Source organism: Pongo pygmaeus, chromosome X (assembly GCF_028885625.2).
Source record: "Pongo pygmaeus isolate AG05252 chromosome X, NHGRI_mPonPyg2-v2.0_pri, whole genome shotgun sequence".
Taxonomy (NCBI): Eukaryota; Metazoa; Chordata; class Mammalia; order Primates; family Hominidae; genus Pongo; species Pongo pygmaeus.
In genome coordinates, this window is record NC_072396.2 from 73,556,393 (window position 1) to 73,574,125 (window position 17,733).

At 44.4% G+C, this 17,733-nt stretch overlaps 1 protein-coding gene across 1 annotated transcript in view; it reads left to right on the forward strand.

The window, feature by feature from the left end:
- The window catches only part of KIF4A (kinesin family member 4A), a 122,219-nt gene extending 106,287 nt beyond the window's left edge, over positions 1-15,932 (forward strand). Inside the window, exons 26-31 of the mRNA XM_054470746.2 lie at positions 744-821; positions 1,175-1,270; positions 1,809-1,997; positions 13,005-13,121; positions 14,773-14,895; positions 15,174-15,932. Of these exons, the coding sequence (XP_054326721.1) occupies positions 744-821; positions 1,175-1,270; positions 1,809-1,997; positions 13,005-13,121; positions 14,773-14,895; positions 15,174-15,377 (807 nt within the window). The 3' untranslated portion in view covers positions 15,378-15,932. The remainder of the gene's footprint in view (positions 1-743; positions 822-1,174; positions 1,271-1,808; positions 1,998-13,004; positions 13,122-14,772; positions 14,896-15,173) is intronic.
- Positions 15,933-17,733: the final 1,801 nt, after the last annotated feature.

Below are 17,733 nucleotides of genomic sequence, written 5' to 3' on the forward strand. Positions count from 1 at the left end.
TCAACCCTGAGCTCTAAAGAGTTGAGGAAGTGAAATCATCCAGTAGTTACTTAGAATCCTAGGGCCATTCAAACGGTATGAAGAGCTTGTTCTTCTGTGCTGAGACCTGACATATTTGTAAAATGCCTGGGGTCTGAATTTCTTCCAGAGGCTAGGAACACCACACCCTTTAGTAGCATGTTGTAGCACTATTTTAGTCTAACTTAGAATCTTTTTCCTGAACCACCAGTCTGTAGGGTTTCCTTGGCACCTTCCATCTAAGACATAAGCAAACTAGTTAAGGTTGTATGCACGAATCTGGGTGTCTTAGGTGCCAGGTAGTTCAGTCAGGCTTACTAAAGTAGCAAGTAAACTGCCTAGTCAGTGTTGAGAAGGGTAAAGAGAAGCATCTATAGACTTCAAGAAAATAGAGCTAAGTTTCTGCGGGTTTCTTAATCAGCATCCGAATGTGAATAAGGGATATGAAGCTAAGGAATGGAAAAGAATAAGGAAGGCTTTTCAGGCAGAGTCCATGGTTCCTATGAATGTGGTCAGAGCTGCTGGGGAGCATTGGAATGGAAGTGGCATTCAGGGCACCTAGGAACTGGGAATCAGACATTTTTCTGGGTGCCAATGCCTGCTGTGCAAAAACCATCTGCTGCCAGCAACTTGGCAGCAGTATGTTTTCATCTATGTGAGTTGTTTGGTAACCCACATGTAGTGCCCAAAATAACCCCGTATATCACTGCACTATCTGGAAATAGGATGAAGAACTTGAGAAGATGCGAGAAGTGTGTGAGCAAAATCAGCAGCTTCTCCGAGAGAATGAAATCATCAAGCAGGTAATACAGTTTCCCACCCACTTGATAAGCCCTAAGAGACCCCGTTGCTACTGAGGCCAGCTCTTGGGACCAACCCCCATTGTGGTGACTTGGCTCTATTTCATGAGGTCTACATTTAGTTTCCATGTGACGTATGCATTTCAAAGTGGAATAAACATAAGTTTTTAAATTTGCCATTTTCTGAATCTAATATTGTTGATATTGGAAAGTGGGAGTCAATGTACTCTACTATAATCCTGCCTCACCTTACTATGGTTTAACATTGAGCTAGCCTAGGTCTGGTATCTGTTTTAGCTATGAACACTCCCAGAAGCTGCCCTGCATTATATACTTTGTCTCTTCTTTTCAAATAGAAACTGACCCTCCTCCAGGTAGCCAGCAGACAGAAACATCTTCCTAAGGATACCCTTCTATCTCCAGACTCTTCTTTTGAATATGTCCCACCTAAGGTAAAATGATCAGTACCTGTGATACCTTTGCACAGCTTAGGTTTGGGGTGAGTGTGCTAAAATTGCCCTTTATAAGAGGTTGACAGTTAAAATTCCGAAATTCTAGCATCTCACTTTTCTTTGGAGTCCCAGATAAAACTACAGTTCAATCCTAAGGAAAGCAGGCATTCTTACTCCTCAGAAGGCTGACTTTGGGCCATGGATAGTCATTACCTAACACAACTGAGGAGGAGGAACAGGAGAAAAGAGCAATAATGTTCAGCTGTCCATCCAAAGATACTTATCTCATCATATCATGAGTTTCCCTTTCCTCCCTCAGATTGGTCAGCCTCCAATTTCACTGCCTTCAAAGACTCTGCAAAGCCAAAGGCTAAAGCAGAATTTCTTCTGATTGGTAAAGCCAAGTGGGGTGGATTTGAGAGAGTCTGAAATCTTTGCTCTGAGAATATAGCTGGCAACAGCTACTGGGAAGATATGATGCATATATAGTTTTTAATTTTTATGAAATAACTAAACTACTCCAAACCTTTTTTCTTAGCCAAAACCTTCTCGTGTTAAAGAAAAGTTCCTGGAGCAAAGCATGGACATCGAGGATCTAAAATATTGTTCAGAGCATTCTGTGAATGAGCATGAGGATGGTGATGGTGATGGTGATGATGATGAGGGAGATGACGAGGAATGGAAGCCAACAAAATTAGTTAAGGTGTCCAGGAAGAACATCCAAGGGGTAGGAGCCAGCTCTTCAACTTTTTTGTGTGTGTTTTGTTGTTGTTGTTTTTGGAGACAGAGTCTCACTCTGTCGCCCAGGCTGAAGTACAGTGGTGCATTCTCGGCTCACTGCAACCTCTGCCTCCCAAGTTCGAGTAATTCTTGTGTCTCAGCCTCCTGAGTACCTGGGATCACAGGCGTGCGCCACCACACCCAGCTAATTTTGTATTTTTAATACAGACAGCGTTTCACCATGTTGGCCAGGCTGGTCTCGAACTCCTGGCCTCAAGCAATCTGCCTGCCTCAGTCTCCCAAAATGCTGGGATTGCAGGTGTGAGCCACCGTGCCCGGCCTAGCTCTTCAACTTTGTCAGGGGTTCTAATTCTTAGTATTCATTCACTGCCACTGGGAGAGTTTTCTGAATCTAGGAATGTGTTGGCCCCATACCCTTTAGCTATCATTTAGAGGCACTGACTCCACTAAAGGGGGGCTTGTTGGGCCATCTTTGTGTAGAACCTGGGGCTAGTATAGAAGGCTGCTTGAGTGCACAAGTTGGCTCTCTTCTTGTTTTCAGGTTCTTATCAATTTGAATAGGTAATGTTCCATACCATTTCATTGAAGCTGATCCCAAAATGATCATAACAATTCTTCATGTTTTTACAGCACTTTACAGTTTATAAACCATTCTCATATATATTAACACTTTTAATCACCACAAAAAATCCAGTGAAGGGCCGGGCGCAGTGGCTCATGCCTGTAATCCCAGCACTTTGGGAGGCCAAGGCGGGCAGATCACCTGAGGTCGGGAGTTCGAGACCAGCCTGACTAACAGGAAGAAACCTCGTCTCTACTAAAAATACAAAATTAGCTGGGCGTGATGGTGCATGCCTGTAGTCCCAGCTACTCAGGAGGCTGAGACAGGAGAATCACTTGAACCTGGGAGGGTGGAGGTTGTGGTGAGCCGAGATCATGCCATTGCACTCCAGCCTGGGCAACAAGAGTGAGACTCCATCTCAAAAAAAAAAAAAAAAAATCCAGTGAGATATTTACTATTTGCATTTTCCAGATGGACCCCCGACCCACAGGAGGGAAATGACCTTGCCCAAGGTCGTAAAACTAATTGACAGTCAGGACTTGAAACCAAATATTCTGACTCCAAGTCCAGTTTGTTTCCCCCACATCATGGTTATGTCAGTAAAAACCATAGACCAGAAGTTGAGTGGGTACTTTATCTTTGCCTAACAGAGTAATTTTACTCTCTAGGCTAAGGAACAAAAGGAATTACAGAAAAAGCTAATAATTAAGATCAAACACACTAAGTTAAGGCTAGTTAGGAACAATCCGACTTAGGCATGCTTTATTTGCTTATACAATGATAGTCCTACTCAAACCTAGATGTTTTATGTTGAAACATTAACTTCCCAGGCATTACAGTTCAGCACCACTACCCCCAATTGTGCCCTGCAGCTACATTCCACTTAAAGAGAACAGTTCACAAGTTATCTTAGCTGGCTTCCTACATTATTTGATTTGATTAGCCTATAGCTCATCACCTGGGGAACTAAGCCTTATAAACCCACACCACCAGGATGAAGCAAGTCATAAGGTATAGACAGCCATGGTGGTAAGTCATTTGGTCAGTCAGAATAATCAAGAATGCAACATATCATGTGCTTATAGTGAAACTAAGAGCTCATCCTTAGCTTCAGAGAGTTTATAATCTAATGGAAAAACAAGGTAAAGGAATAGAAGCCTACCATAGAACCTCAGCATATTCGTCTCAGGGAGATGGACTGGGGAGTTTTTGGTTTGTTTGTTGTGTTTTTTCTTTTGAGACAGAGTTTCACTCTTGTTGCCCAGGCTGGAGTGCAATGGTGCGATCTTGGCTCACCACAACCTCCTCCTCCCGGGTTCAAGTGATTCTCCAGCCTCAGCCTCCCGAGTAGCTGGGATTACAGGTGCCCGCCACCATGCCCAGCTAATTTTGTATTTTTAGTAGAGATGGGGTTTCTCCATGTTGGTCAGGCTGGTCTCGAACTCCTGACCTCAGGTGATCTGCCCACCTTGACCTCCCAAAGTGCTGGGATTACAGGCGTGAGCCACCGTGCAAGTTTTTAAGAGTGACTATAAAGCCAAACCAAGGAGGTGTAATTTAAGAAAATGCCATGAAAGAGGTGACTATTGCTGCGTTGTAAGACAGAAAGGGAAATACAGTCTTGGGAGCAACTGGGAGACATTTCTGGCACAATGAATAGCATATTCCTAAGACTTGAAGATGGTAGTGGAACAGAGAGTTGGGACACTTAGAGAAAATGGGGCAGAGCGTGTCTGTCTTTCATTCATTTACTCAACATTTATGGACGTTTTACTATACTTGAAGTAGAGAGCATGAGCTGAATGTAGATTAAAAGGTCAGCTAAGTAATAGGAGGCAGAGTTGAGAAGTACACACAGAAAAATGGTAGAGGCCAGGTGTGGCTCATGCCTGTAATCCCAGCACTTCGGGAGGCCGAGGCAGGATCACCTGAGGTCAGGAGTTTGAGACCAGCCTGGCCAACATGGCGAAACCCCATCTCTACTAAAAATACAAAAATCAGCCAGGTGTGGTGATGCATGCCTGTAATCCCAGCTACTTGGGAGGCTGAGGCAGGAGAATCGCTTGAACCCAGGAGGTGGAGATGGCAGTAAGCTGAGATCACACCACTGTACTCCAGCCTGGGCTACAGAGCAAGACTGTCTCAAAAAAAAAAAAGAGAGAGAAATGGTAGAGGGCCTAAAGCTCTGGAAAGGAATTTCCAAATGTGAGGCGAATACAGGTATACTTGTCCTCAAGGAAAGCTTCATATATTTATTAGAGCACTGTTGCTCTAAGCTTAAAAGGGCAACATAGAAGTATAGCAAATATTGCAGTAAATAATATTTGCTATTAGTGATAAATCCTACGTCTAAAACAATGAGGAATTATTGTTTTCTAGGCTTTTCCCCTGATTTTATAATTTGGAAAGTGAATATAAGTGGGCTTTAAAGGGAACAAGTTAGCATAAAATCTAGTTTCTCTAAAGTTACCTTTTGGCAGTCTGAAAGTACATGGATACTATGACTGCTCTTTGATCAGACTGCTTGCAGACATATTACCTGTAGACCTTGATGCTTCACAGAGGACCTTTATTATTACTGCTTCAACCCAGCTGAAGCTGGCTGGGACTATCACTAGATTACTGAAAAGGAGACTGAAGCAGGCACCAAAATGATGATTTGTCCAGAGTTAATGGCTTCCTCACTCAGCCACATTTCTTATATGTACTAAGGAGATGCTGGGGGGTAAGTCATGTGCTATCATAGAAAAAGTAGTAACCTAGAAGCCAGATAGACATGGGTCTTGAGTTTGCCACGGGTTGATTGAGTAACCTTGAGCAAGTCAGTCTCCCTGGGCCTCAAATTCCTTACCTATGCAATGCAGGGTCTAGAACAGCGGTCCCCAATCTTTTTGGTACCAGGGACCAGTTTTGTGGAAGACAGTTTTTCCACGGACTGGTTGTGGGGGTGGTTTGGGGATGAAACTGTTTCATCTCAGATATCAGGCATTAGTTAGAGTCTCATAAGGAATGCGCAACATGTGCAGTTCACAATAGGATTCTTATTCCTATGAGATTCTAATGCTGCCACTGATCTGACAGGAGGCAGAACCCAGGCTGTAATGCTTGCTCGCCTGCAGCTCACCTCCTGCTGTGTGGCTCAGTTCCTAACAGGCCACTGACCAGTACTGGTCCCCAGCCTAGGGGTTGTGGACCCCCTGGTCTAGAACAGATTATGTATAAGGTTCCTTCTAGGACTAATATCCTGAGTCAAAGTAACAGTCAAAGTTGTGTAAATGGGTTTTAATAACAATGCTTTTATATGGTGTTATATGGTATCTGAGAAGTTAGGAGGAATATATGCAAAAGCACCTTGTGAAGGATACAATAGCATGCAGATATTGTTGTTAAAGCACTGTAAGCATTTTACAAATATTCTCATTTGTCACATTGGCAGAAAAGAGGAAGCAGGTATTCTTGCCTCTACCTTACTGATGAAGGAATAGCCTGGGCACGGTGGCTCATACCTGTAATCCCAATACTTTGGGAAGCCAAGGTGGGAAGATCACTTGAGCCCAGAGTTCAAGGCTGCAGTGAACTATGATTGTGCCACTGCACTCCAGCCTCGGTGACTGAGCAAGACCCCATCTCTAAATTTAAAAATCAAAAAAAAAAAAAAAAAAGAATGGAGATTAACTTGGATGAAGTGACTTGTCCAGGGTCATGCCAAGCATTAAATATAGGACTAGAGCCTGAGTCTCCTAATTCCTAGTCTGGTATTCTTTGTTTTTTGTTTTTGCCACAGCATCACTTACCAATCCCGGTATTTTTTTTTTTTTGGACCAGATCTCATCCTTCTGAAGTATGAGGTACAGTGTAACACTGAGCTTGGTGCTAGAGGAATTATGGACTCTAAAGCAGTAGTTCTCAAGTCTAGCCACACATTGAAACCCCCAAGGGAGCTTTTAAACATGGAGCCTGGGACCCCACCCCCAGATATTCTGATGTAATTAGTCTGAGGTAGGACATGGCCTTTTTGAAAAGCTCCCCAGAGATTTCTTATGTGCAGCCAGAGTTGAGAACAACTGGCTTAAGGGAAACCCAGACTCTGCTTTCCACTCTCTACAAAGAATCCCTTGGCCGGGTGTGGTTGCTCATGCCTGTCATCCCAGCACTTTGAGAGGCCGAGGTGGGAGGATTGCTTGACGCCAGGAGTTCAAGACCAGCCTTGGCAACATAGCAAGATCCCATCTCTACAAAAGAAAAAGAAAAAAAAAAAGAGTCCCCCTATTACTTCTCAACTGTGGTGCTGGGACATGCTGGTGGGTTGCCAGCAGTTGTGATACACACACACACACACACACACCACCCTGTATACATGTATTAAATACATTTGTAGTTATGCCTGTGATAGGGACACATTCTGTCTTTGACATTCTAATCTGCTTCTTGGTGTGAGAGAGAATAGGATGAAGTTACAGCTCATGTACCTGGCATTCACGCAACTACATCTGTCATGTATGTCATGACTGTGCTATAATACCACTACCAGGTGTTTATCTAACCTCTTCTTGCTTGAAGACTTCTAGTAGGGGGAAGCTCACAGTCTTATAGGACAACCCATTGGATTCCGCTAATTGTTAGAAAGTTACTTCTTGTTTAGCTGAAATGTGCTGTCCTATATATCATCCCAATTGGTCTTGGCTGTATAAGAGCCTAATCATTCTTTATGACAGCCCTTCAGATACTGGTCTCATGATATTATCCCTTGGATAAAAGAGAGAAACATGGATGAGGTAACAGAGCATTTTTGAAGCATTTAGATGAATTTGTAAATGGCCAAAGGACCATACCCAGGCTATAGCAATCAATGGATCGCTGTCATCCTGGTGAAGTGTCACCAGGACATGTCATAGAACTCCATCTTTCATCCTGTCTTAAAGCAGCAAAGATTTTTTGTTATTATAATGTCTAGCGTTGGCAAGGGTGACTAAGAAGGGCACTTCTGGCTGGGCGCCATGGCTCACACCTGTAATCCCGACACTTTGGGAGGCTGAAGTGGGCAGATTACTTGAGCATAGTAGTTTGAGACCAGCCTGAGCAACATGGTGAAACCCTGTCTCTACTAGAAATACAAAATATTAGCCTGGCATGGTGACACACACCTGTAGTCCCAGCTACTCAGTGGGGGCTGAGGCCACAGGATCACTTGAGCCCTGGAGGTTGAGGCTGCAGTGAGCTCTGATCATGCCACTGCACTCCAGCCTGGGTGGCAGAGTGAGACCCTGTCTTAAAAAAAAAAAAAAAGAAGGGCATTTCTGTATTGCTATTAGGAATATAAATTGGTATACCTTTCAGGAAGGCAACTTGAAAATACGTATCAGTAGCCTTTAAAATGTTTCTATCCTTTGACCCAATAATTTTACACATACGAATTTATACTAAGGAAATAGACATTGGTATGTAAATGTATTTATTCATTCAACAAATTTTTTTCTGAGCACCTATGTGCCAGGTGCTGTTTCTAGATGCTGGGAAGACATGAAACAAAGCAGGTGAGATTCTTTACCCTCATGAAACTGGTATTCTTGTGGGGAGAGACACATAGTAACCAGAAAAATAAAATAATTTTAGATAGTGATGAGTGAAAAAGAAAAGAAAATATAGTGAAGTCATAGAGAATGTGGGATGGGAAAAGAGTACTTTAGAAGAGTGCTTGGGGCCAGGCGCAGTGGCTCACGCCTGTAATCCCAGCACTTTGGGAGGCCGAGGTGGGCAGATCACTTGATGTCAGGAGTTCAAGACCAGCCTGGCCAACACAGCAAAACCCCATCTCTACTAAAAATATAAAAATTAGCCAGGCGTGATGGCGCACACCTGTAATCCCAACTACTCAGGAGGCTGAGGCACAAGAATTGCTTAAACCTGGCAGGCAGAGGTTGCAGTGAGCTGAGATCTCACCACTGCACTCCAGCTTGGGAGACAGAGCAAGACTCCATCTCAAAAAAAAAAAAAACAGTGCTTGGGGAGGCCAGGCACGGTGGCTCATGCCTGTAATCCCAACACTTTGGGAGGCTGAGGTGGGAGGATTGCTTGAGGTCAGGAGTTAAAGACCAGGCTGGGCAACATAGTGAGACCCCATCTCACAAAAAAAAATTTTTTTTTAAAGAAGAGTGCTTGCGGAGCTCTCTCTGAGAAGGAAATATCTAAGCTGAGGCCTAAACAGTGAAGAGCAAGTCAGGAACAGCATCAGAAGAACATTTCAGGAAAAGGGAACAGAAAATGCAAGACCTCAGGGCAGGAATGAGCTTAGTATCTCAAGGAACAGCTAAAAAGGCCAGTGTGGCTAGAATGTATAGAGCATAAGCTACAGTCAGGGGATGGGTAGTCAAGGGCCAGATCATGGAGGGCCTTGTCAGTCGTGGTACAGTTTAGATTATATTTCTATACAAGGATATCTACTGCAACATGATTTATAATAGTGAACAATTTCTTTCAAAACAATCTTAATATTTAACATTAGGGGACTGGTTAAATAAATTGACATTATCCCCATGAGGAAATATTATATACAACTATTAAAAGTCAAGTTTTTTGATTTTCAAATTTTGTAAAGTGATATATATTATTCTGCTAATCAGAAAAAAATATATTATGGTTTCTACAGAGCAACTACAGAGCAAAGGTGATGGTTCTCATATGAAAAAAACTTAAAGGCTTGAATTTGACTATAAGCTCAGTATGAATCCACAAAGATGTGACAGGGAAAAAAAAGCAACTGATTTTAGGCCTCATTAACAGGACTACTGGGTCCATAACAAGGGAGGTGTTTATCACAGTCCACCTCACAGTGGCCACACCACATTTAGAAAGTTGTGCTCATTTCTAGATCTCACAATTGAAGAACTTTGACAAATTGGTGTATAGTCAAGGTGGTAAGGATACATGAGAACCATGTCATGTGGCGAATCATTGAGGGAACTAGGTACATTTAACTTTGAGAGGATTTGGACAGAAGGGGACTGGGGAGTAAAAATTATGTTCAGGGTTTGAACAGTTATTCTATAAAAGTGGGGTTAAACTGATTCCATGTCATTTTAGATGGCAGAATTGGGTCCTATGATTAGAAGTTATATAGAAACTATTATCACCTCAGGATAAATAGAGCTTCAGATAATTAGACCAGGGATGTTAAGAGGGGCTTCATACATCAAACCAGTCTTTAGATGGTTGCTGAGGTCTCTTCTCACTCTGTTCCTTCATCCTGTGAGCTCAGCCACCTCTATCTTTTCAAAGCCAAACTATCCCACTTTCTTCTATGATTTTTCTTATAGTATTGCTTCCTATAATTCTGATCACTCACCTCTTTTTTGTTTAACATCCTCTTTATAAAACATACACACTGAATTCCTGAATGTGTATACAAGAAAACATGCTTATTGATTAAACTGGTTTAATAAATGGAAAGCCCTTATAACAGTGCCTGGCACACATTAATGTTAGCTATCACTACTGCAGCCTTGTTTATAAGAGTGGAAAATGGCACTATCATGAGAATGGGTAAATTGTGGCAAGTTCATAGAGTGAAAATGAATGGAATTGAAGCTATATGTATCAACATATAAGATGTGATTTATACAAAGTTTAAAAACGTGTAAGACAATTTCTTGTTTGTTTTTGTTTTTTTACAAAAACTCATATGTGTGGCCAGGTGCTGTTGCTCATGCCTGTAATCTCAGCACTTTGGAAGGCTGAGGCAAGAGGATTGCTTGAGGCCAGGAGTTCAAGACCAGCCTGGGCAACATGGCAAGACTCTGTCTCTACAAAAACAAAAAATTAGCCAGGCATGGTGGCATGTGCTTGTGGTCTCAGATACTCTGGAGGCTGAGGCAGGAGGATCACTAAGTCAAAGAGGTTGAGGCTGCAGTGAGCTATGATTGTGCCACTGCACTCCAGCCTGGGTGACAGAGCAAGACCCTGTCTCCAAAAAAAAAAAAAAAAAAAAAAAAAAAAACTAATGTGATAAGAGACATACATAGGAATGATAAATACCTAATTCAGGAGACTGTTTATCCCTGTAAAGGGGGAGGCAAATAGGATCAGGAAGGAGTACATAGGAGACCTCGGTTATATCTGCATTTTACTATTAAGGGGGATTAGTGGGGGCATGAGTGAGGTTTTTTATTGCTATTGTCTATGCTTTTGTACACATGAACAAAATTATGGTGCCCTAAAATAGGATGCATTATTCCTTTTTTTTTTTTTTTTTTGAGACGGAGTTTCACTCTGTCGCCCAGGCTGGAGTGCAATGGCACGATCTTGGCTCACTGCAACCTCTGCCTCCCAGGTTCAAGCGATTCTCCTGCCTCAGCCTCCTGAGTAGCTGGGATTACAGGCATGTGCTACGATGCCTGGCTGATTTTGTATTTTTAGTGGAGACGGGGTTTCACCATGTTGGTCAAGCTAGTCTTGAACTTCTGACCTCAGATGATCTGCCCGCCTTGGCCTCCCAAAGTATTGGGATTACAGGCGTGAGCCACTGCGCCCAGCCAGGATGCATTATTTCAAATGGGATCCAGCTGAGCCGGGGTACAATGAAATAATTACTCCCCATCTTTTCTGAACTCCAAATTTCTACCTGACTGCATTTGCTTTGGGACAGCCATTTCAAGCTGTTGACTCACCGAGCTTGCTTACACCTCAAATCCCTAGGCCCTTTTCTGCACAGTCTTTTTTTTTTTTTTTTTTTTTTTTTTGAGACGAGGTCTCACTTTGTCACCCAGGCTGGAGTGCAGTGGCGCGATCTCAGCTCACTGCAGCCTCCACCTCCCAGGCTCAAGTGATCCTCCCACCTCAGCCTTCTGAGGTTGACACCACGTCCAGCTAATTTTTTGTGTTTTTGGTGGAGACAGGTTTCAGCATGTTGCCCAGGCTAGTCTCAAACTCCTGAGCTCAAGCGATCTACCCGCCTTGACCTCCCAAAGTGCTGGGATTACTGGCATGAGCCACCACACGGTCTACTTTTAAGCTAGATCACTCCCCATGTTGTATTTATATGGCTGAGTTGAGGGGAACCTAAATACCAAACTTACAAACTTACTTTCTTTTTACTTTCACCGCTTAAGTCCAGCCTGTCAAAATATTTTTGAATTGTGATTCTTTTATCTTACGTATTACTCATCCTTCCAGCTTTCTGTCATTGTTAGAGCTGATAAATATGCCTACCTTATAGACTAGTTATGAGATTCAAATGAGATTTTGTATTTATGTACATGAAAGTACTCTGAAAACTGTAAAGTGCTATCAAATGTAAATGATTTTATTTCATATCATCAATGATTTATCAAAATGTGTTAAGGACAAAGCCCAGGCTAACACTGGACAAAATGCAGAAACGTGAGCTGGATGAAAGTACAGCTTGGTAATTCTAAAAATACTGAGCAACTACACTCAGTTTTTAAATGTACTTAACTATACTACCATCCAGCTCACAGTTCTTCACTTTGCCCATAAAGTTGTCATAAGAGTCTTTGTCAGTTGCCTTGCATTATTATGCTATCCCTCTGATCTGTCCTTCAAGTATTCTGTCCAAAAGAAAATGGATTTTTCAGCCAGGCGCAGTGGCTCACGCCTGTAATCCCAGCACTTTGGGAGGCCAAGGCGGGCTGATCACCTGAGGTCAGGAGTTCGAGACCAGCCTGGGCAACATGGTGAAACCCCCGTCTCTACTAAAAATATGAAAATTAGCCAGGTGGCCAGGCACGGTGGCTCACGCCTGTAATCCCATCACTTTGATAGGCCGAGGCGGGTGGATCGCCTGAGGTCGGGAGTTCAAGACCAGCCTGGCCAGCATGGTGAAACCCTGTCTCTACTGAAAATACAAAAAGTAGCCGGGCGTGGTGGCAGGCACCTGTAATCCCAGCTACTCGGGAAGCTGAGGCAGGAGAATCGCTTAAACACAGGAGGCAGAGGCTGCAGTGAGCCAAGATCGCACCATTACACTCCAACCTGGGCAACAGAGCGAGACTCCGTCTCAAAAAAATAAATAAATAAAGTAAAAAAATTAGCCAGGCGTGGTGGCATGCACCTGTAATCCCAGCTACTCAGGAGGCTGAGGCAGGAGAATCACTTGAACCTGGGAGGCGGAGGTTGCAGTGAGCAGAGTTCGTGCCACTGCACTCTAGCCTGGGTGACATAATAAGACTCCATCTCAAAGAAAAAATGAAAAGAAAAGAAAATGGATTTGTCTGGCAAGACTTGTTCTCTTTAAACCTATGACGGTTCTTGGTGATTATTGTTTCACCAAAGAAGAGAGGACTAAGGAGATTGAAGCTTGGTAGATAATAGTACTTTCCATTTTTTTCTAGAAAAGCTTGCAAATGAAGGGAAGTCATTTTAAACTAGTCTTCTAACCCTTTCAGTAATGTGTCTTTCTGCAAACCTGTTTTGCAGTGTTCCTGCAAGGGCTGGTGTGGAAACAAGCAGTGTGGGTGCAGGAAGCAAAAGTCAGACTGTGGTGTGGACTGTTGCTGTGACCCCACAAAGTGTCGGAACCGCCAGCAAGGCAAGGTAGGATCAGTGCTGTTTCCTCTCCCCTTCCCTTCAGACCTTCCACTAGTTTCCACCCTCTTTTTCTGCCTTCCATCCTGAAACCTGGAGTCTCCTGCACAGCTCTTCCGACCCTTCTCCTTCCCTCTGCACCCAGAAAAAGAGACAGTTCACTTTTCAATCCTTTTTCCTTGCTGCTTGCCTGTTCACATACCCCTTTCAGAAACCACAGCACTTCCCAGGAGATTCCCAGGTATAGAACTCCCCACCCTCAGGCTTGGCTGTAAAGTTTCTGTACTGTTTTTGAGATGACAAGGACAAGAAAGCAGGCATTCACAGGCATATAGACATGCAGGATCAAATTAGTCCAGAGCTTTAACTGGAACTGTAAGAGCCACGTACTGAGGTAGCAGCTTCCAGGAAGTTAATCCTTTTGACATCTCGAGACATTCGTTACCGAGACTCTCTCCATGGCAACAAGCTAGCTATTCCATGGCTCTAGAAAAAGACCCACAGGAACCAGGCCTTTCTAATAGTCATTGTTGTAAACCAAGTTAACCTAAATGTCCTCTTAATATTGCTCCCAGGAATAGCAAACTCAGGAAAACCAAATGTGCCCTGGGAAGAGCAGCACCAAGCAGGTCAGATCCCTATACCTGCCTTACAGCTACCTGTGCAATAGCAAAAATGCATTACTACAGCTCTACATGTGATATACAGTAATTCTAGCAAGCACAATCTAATGATGATTCATCATGCATTTCTTGAACATCCACATGTGAAGAGTTTCAACCTGTGTCTTCTATTAAAAAGACCTCTGGCCGGGCACAGTGGCTCACGCCTGTAATCCTAGCACTTTGGGAGTCCAAGGCAGGCGGATCACCAGGTCAGGAGATCGAGACCATCCTGGCTAACACGGTGAAACCCCGTCTGTACTAAAAATACAAAAAAATTAGCCAGGCGTGGTGGTGGGTGCCTATAGTCCCAGCTACTCAGGGGGCTGAGGCAGGAGAATGGCGTGAACTCGGGAGGCGGAGCTTGCAGTGAGCTGAGATCGTGCCACTGCACTCCAGCCTGAGTGACAGAGCGAGACTCCATCTCCAAAAAAAAAAGACTTCTAACATAGATAGGCAAGCTAGAAGTCAGGCTAAGAACTGTAGAAGTAGCAGAGACCTTAAGGATCCTCTATTCCTGTGGTTTTTTCAATTTGCGTTCAAGACTCATGTAGTAGCTCCATGAAAGGGCCTCAGGCAGAGGGGCGTGGCCCCTTCCTCCCTCCTCCCATCACTATCTGTCTCTCTCTCGGACTCAGTTTCCTTAACTGAAAGGAACACCCAGTATGGATGCTAAAAGGGATATTGCAAATTGTAGAGAGGGGGAGTTTAGTCAAACAAATGACCAAGGCTTGTCTTTGCTTTAAACCTGGCCTTGTGAGATGTCCCATACCACTACCTAGTCTTTGCCTTCAGAGGCCGCCTACAAGCATTGCTCCATTCCTTCAGGGACAGAGCATGTCAAACACTATGACCTCCCCAAGCAGGGCCTCCCTAAGACTTGCTTCAGCTGACTAATCAGGCACTTAGAGCTGTTCCCTCTTTGGCTGAATGGGAGCAGACAGATTTTGTAACCCTGGCAGCCAAATTTATAATATGCCTGTCTGCTTGATTTTCAGGATAGCTTGGGCACTGTTGAACGGACCCAGGATTCCGAAGGCTCCTTCAAACTGGAGGATCCTACCGAGGTGACCCCAGGATTGAGCTTCTTTAATCCCGTCTGTGCCACCCCCAATAGCAAGGTAGGTGGGCTAAAAGGCAGGCATTGGAAAACTGGATTAGCATCCTTCCCTGCATTATCTATGATAGACCAGTAGGAGAGAGGCAGGTGGAGTAAAGGTGTAATCAGCTTGCTGGGAACTAGGGATCGGGCATAGACTCTAGTCTGTTTTTTTCCATAGAATGATCTTAAAGAACACCTCATACTACTGGGAGTATGTAGAGCATCTATAGCAGCTCGGCTGGGCTGAGCTTCTGCCCCTTTCTAAAGTCTATGCATACCTGTCTCTGTCCCTCCTAGATCCTGAAAGAGATGTGCGATGTGGAGCAGGTGCTGTCAAAGAAGACTCCCCCAGCTCCCTCCCCTTTTGACCTCCCAGAGTTGAAACATGTAGCAACAGAATACCAAGAAAATAAGGCTCCAGGGAGGAAAAAGAAACGGGCTCTGGCCAGCAACACCAGCTTCTTCTCTGGCTGCTCCCCTATCGAAGAAGAGGCCCACTGAAGTTGGAGTCATCATCTCTACCCTCAGTCTGGCTTGGGAGATGCTTTCAGGTTGCAGCCAGAAGGGGTTTTTTAAATGACTTCTCTGGATTTCAGGTTTCTTGCTGTTGAAAAAAGGAACAAAGCGTTACTGAAAAGAGGGTAACCTTTGTTGGATGTGGGCCTTAGCCTCCAGCTCCAGACTACTACTCTGTGTTCTCCAGAAGGGTGCTAAGTTACCTACTGAAGAGAGAACCAACTGACTTTCCTATTGACTCATCAGGAACCAGTCCTCAGTATGGTCAAGTTGTTTCTTATTTGTGAGCAGTTCAGACTATCTCCTGATGGGGATGAGGCCAAGGCTTATCTTTTGGTTGTCTCTGCTTAACGGAGGAGCCTGGCCTAGGATGGAGGCCTGGCTTAGATCTTTCATTCCACCTCAGGAATGAGGTTGTGATCTTTCCTGTCCTGACCCTCTCTGAATTATGTTTCAGTAGTACTCTCGATTGTCTGCCATGTTGTTGAAGTAAATGAATTATTTTTAAATGGTAAGTAAGTAAATAAACCTTAGCCCATCTACTGTTTGGGAAGATCCTTCTGTGCTAGAGGGAGAAATAAAGTTTCAACCTGTGTTCCTCAGCCCCTGAGGAAGCTATTAAGGGGATTCATTACAAGTACCTGAGCCTCCCTGCCTTATTGTAGCTGCCCTCTTTCCCAGAGGGTAGTGTGGAGTGCGACGTGTCTTTATGTTTCTCTGCTACCCTAGGAAATCTGAATCGCGTTAGCAAGGCCAGTGGCCTGACCTCCACTGTAGAACCTGCCTGGCTTCCTGATTTGGGAGGAAGAAACCACATTTACTAACCATCTCCATGTTCTTGCCACAGTTTTATTTGTTCTTCATACATACACAAAAAGGTCAACATAGATAGATGTCCTTATTTTGCAGATGAGGAAACTGGGGTATAAAGAAGTTAAGTAACTTACCCAGAGTCACAAAGCTAGTGAGCAATAGAGCTAGGACCTGAACGCAGAGCTACCATCCACACTTCACTCTAGCCAACTCTCTAGAGTGCCAGCAGCGGCCACTTCTAATGCCCTGCAGCCTGATTTCTTAGTGTAGGAGGGGCGTTGCACCACACTGCTGTCCAGTCCCAGGACAGAACAGCACTGGCTCCTTGCATTCTCCTTTGAAAGATGCTTACGCCTTACAATCTATCAGTGTTCTTCATCTCTGCTTAAAGCTAAAAGGGGGCCAGCCCTGGAATGCCATACACAGGCTGCTGACTGGCCTTGTAGCCTTCTGAGGTGCTCACAAGCCCTGCGCTTCATATCCATGCATTCTGAATCCCAAAACCCTTCTCTCCAAAAAGCTCCCAAACCATCCCCAAACACTCAAAAGCCAAGACTCCTCTAGAATCCACCAGAGCCCAAGCAAAAGAAATTGAGCAACAATCTGCCTAGAATGAAGCCTGCAATGGACTAGGTGACCTGCTGGTCCTCCCTGGCCTCCTGCCAGCAAGCAGCCCTGCTTCTCTTTGCATTTTAATGCCGAGGGAGCAAGGGAGCCTCTGCCATTGCCAACTAGAGCCTCTGGATACAATGGGAAGGCTGAGTGGGAGGGGGGCCAGCTCTTGGCATAAGAAAGCCAGTCTTCCTTCTCACTGTTTGAAATCCAGTGTGTGTTGGGGGAGGGGTAAGCAGGCTTATCCCCAGAGAAAACATCCTTTCCCACCAACACTGCACTAATAGCCCCCAGACCTCAAGTCACCGCATCAGGCGTAATGTAGAGGGAGATGTCAACCAAGCCAGCCCCCGGCCCCCATCCCACCCAGACCCCTGTGCTTTAGCACTAAGCAAACTATAGTGTGCTAGCCAGCCCTTCCCTGCTGATGCTGATGCTATAGTAACAGCATCTTTTCTATGTGTTCATCTTCCAAAAGCCTGTGACCCCAACATACTCTACACTCCTCAAAAGATTCTTGGAAAGAGACTCATATGCCTTAGGGACAAGGCAGCAGAAATGACACAAGTCCTGAATGAGCATCTCCTGTCTGGGGTGATGAGGGAAGGTGGGAGAACTGCTAGTATCACCCAGGATCCACAAGGCCCATGGGGACCTCTGGTCCAGAAACAGGGCAACTTACTATCCAGAGTTCAGGAAGTAGCTTGCAGCTTCTGTTGCCCAGGCTGGAGCACAGTAGCACAATCTCAACTCACTGCAGCCTCGACGTCCTGGGCTCAAGCAATCTTCCCACATCAGCCTCCCAAGTAGCTGGGACTACAGGTGCACACCACCATGCCTGGCTAATTTTTGTATTTTTTGTAGAGATGGGGTTTCGCCATGTTGGCCAGGCTGGTCTTGAATTCCTGACCTCAGG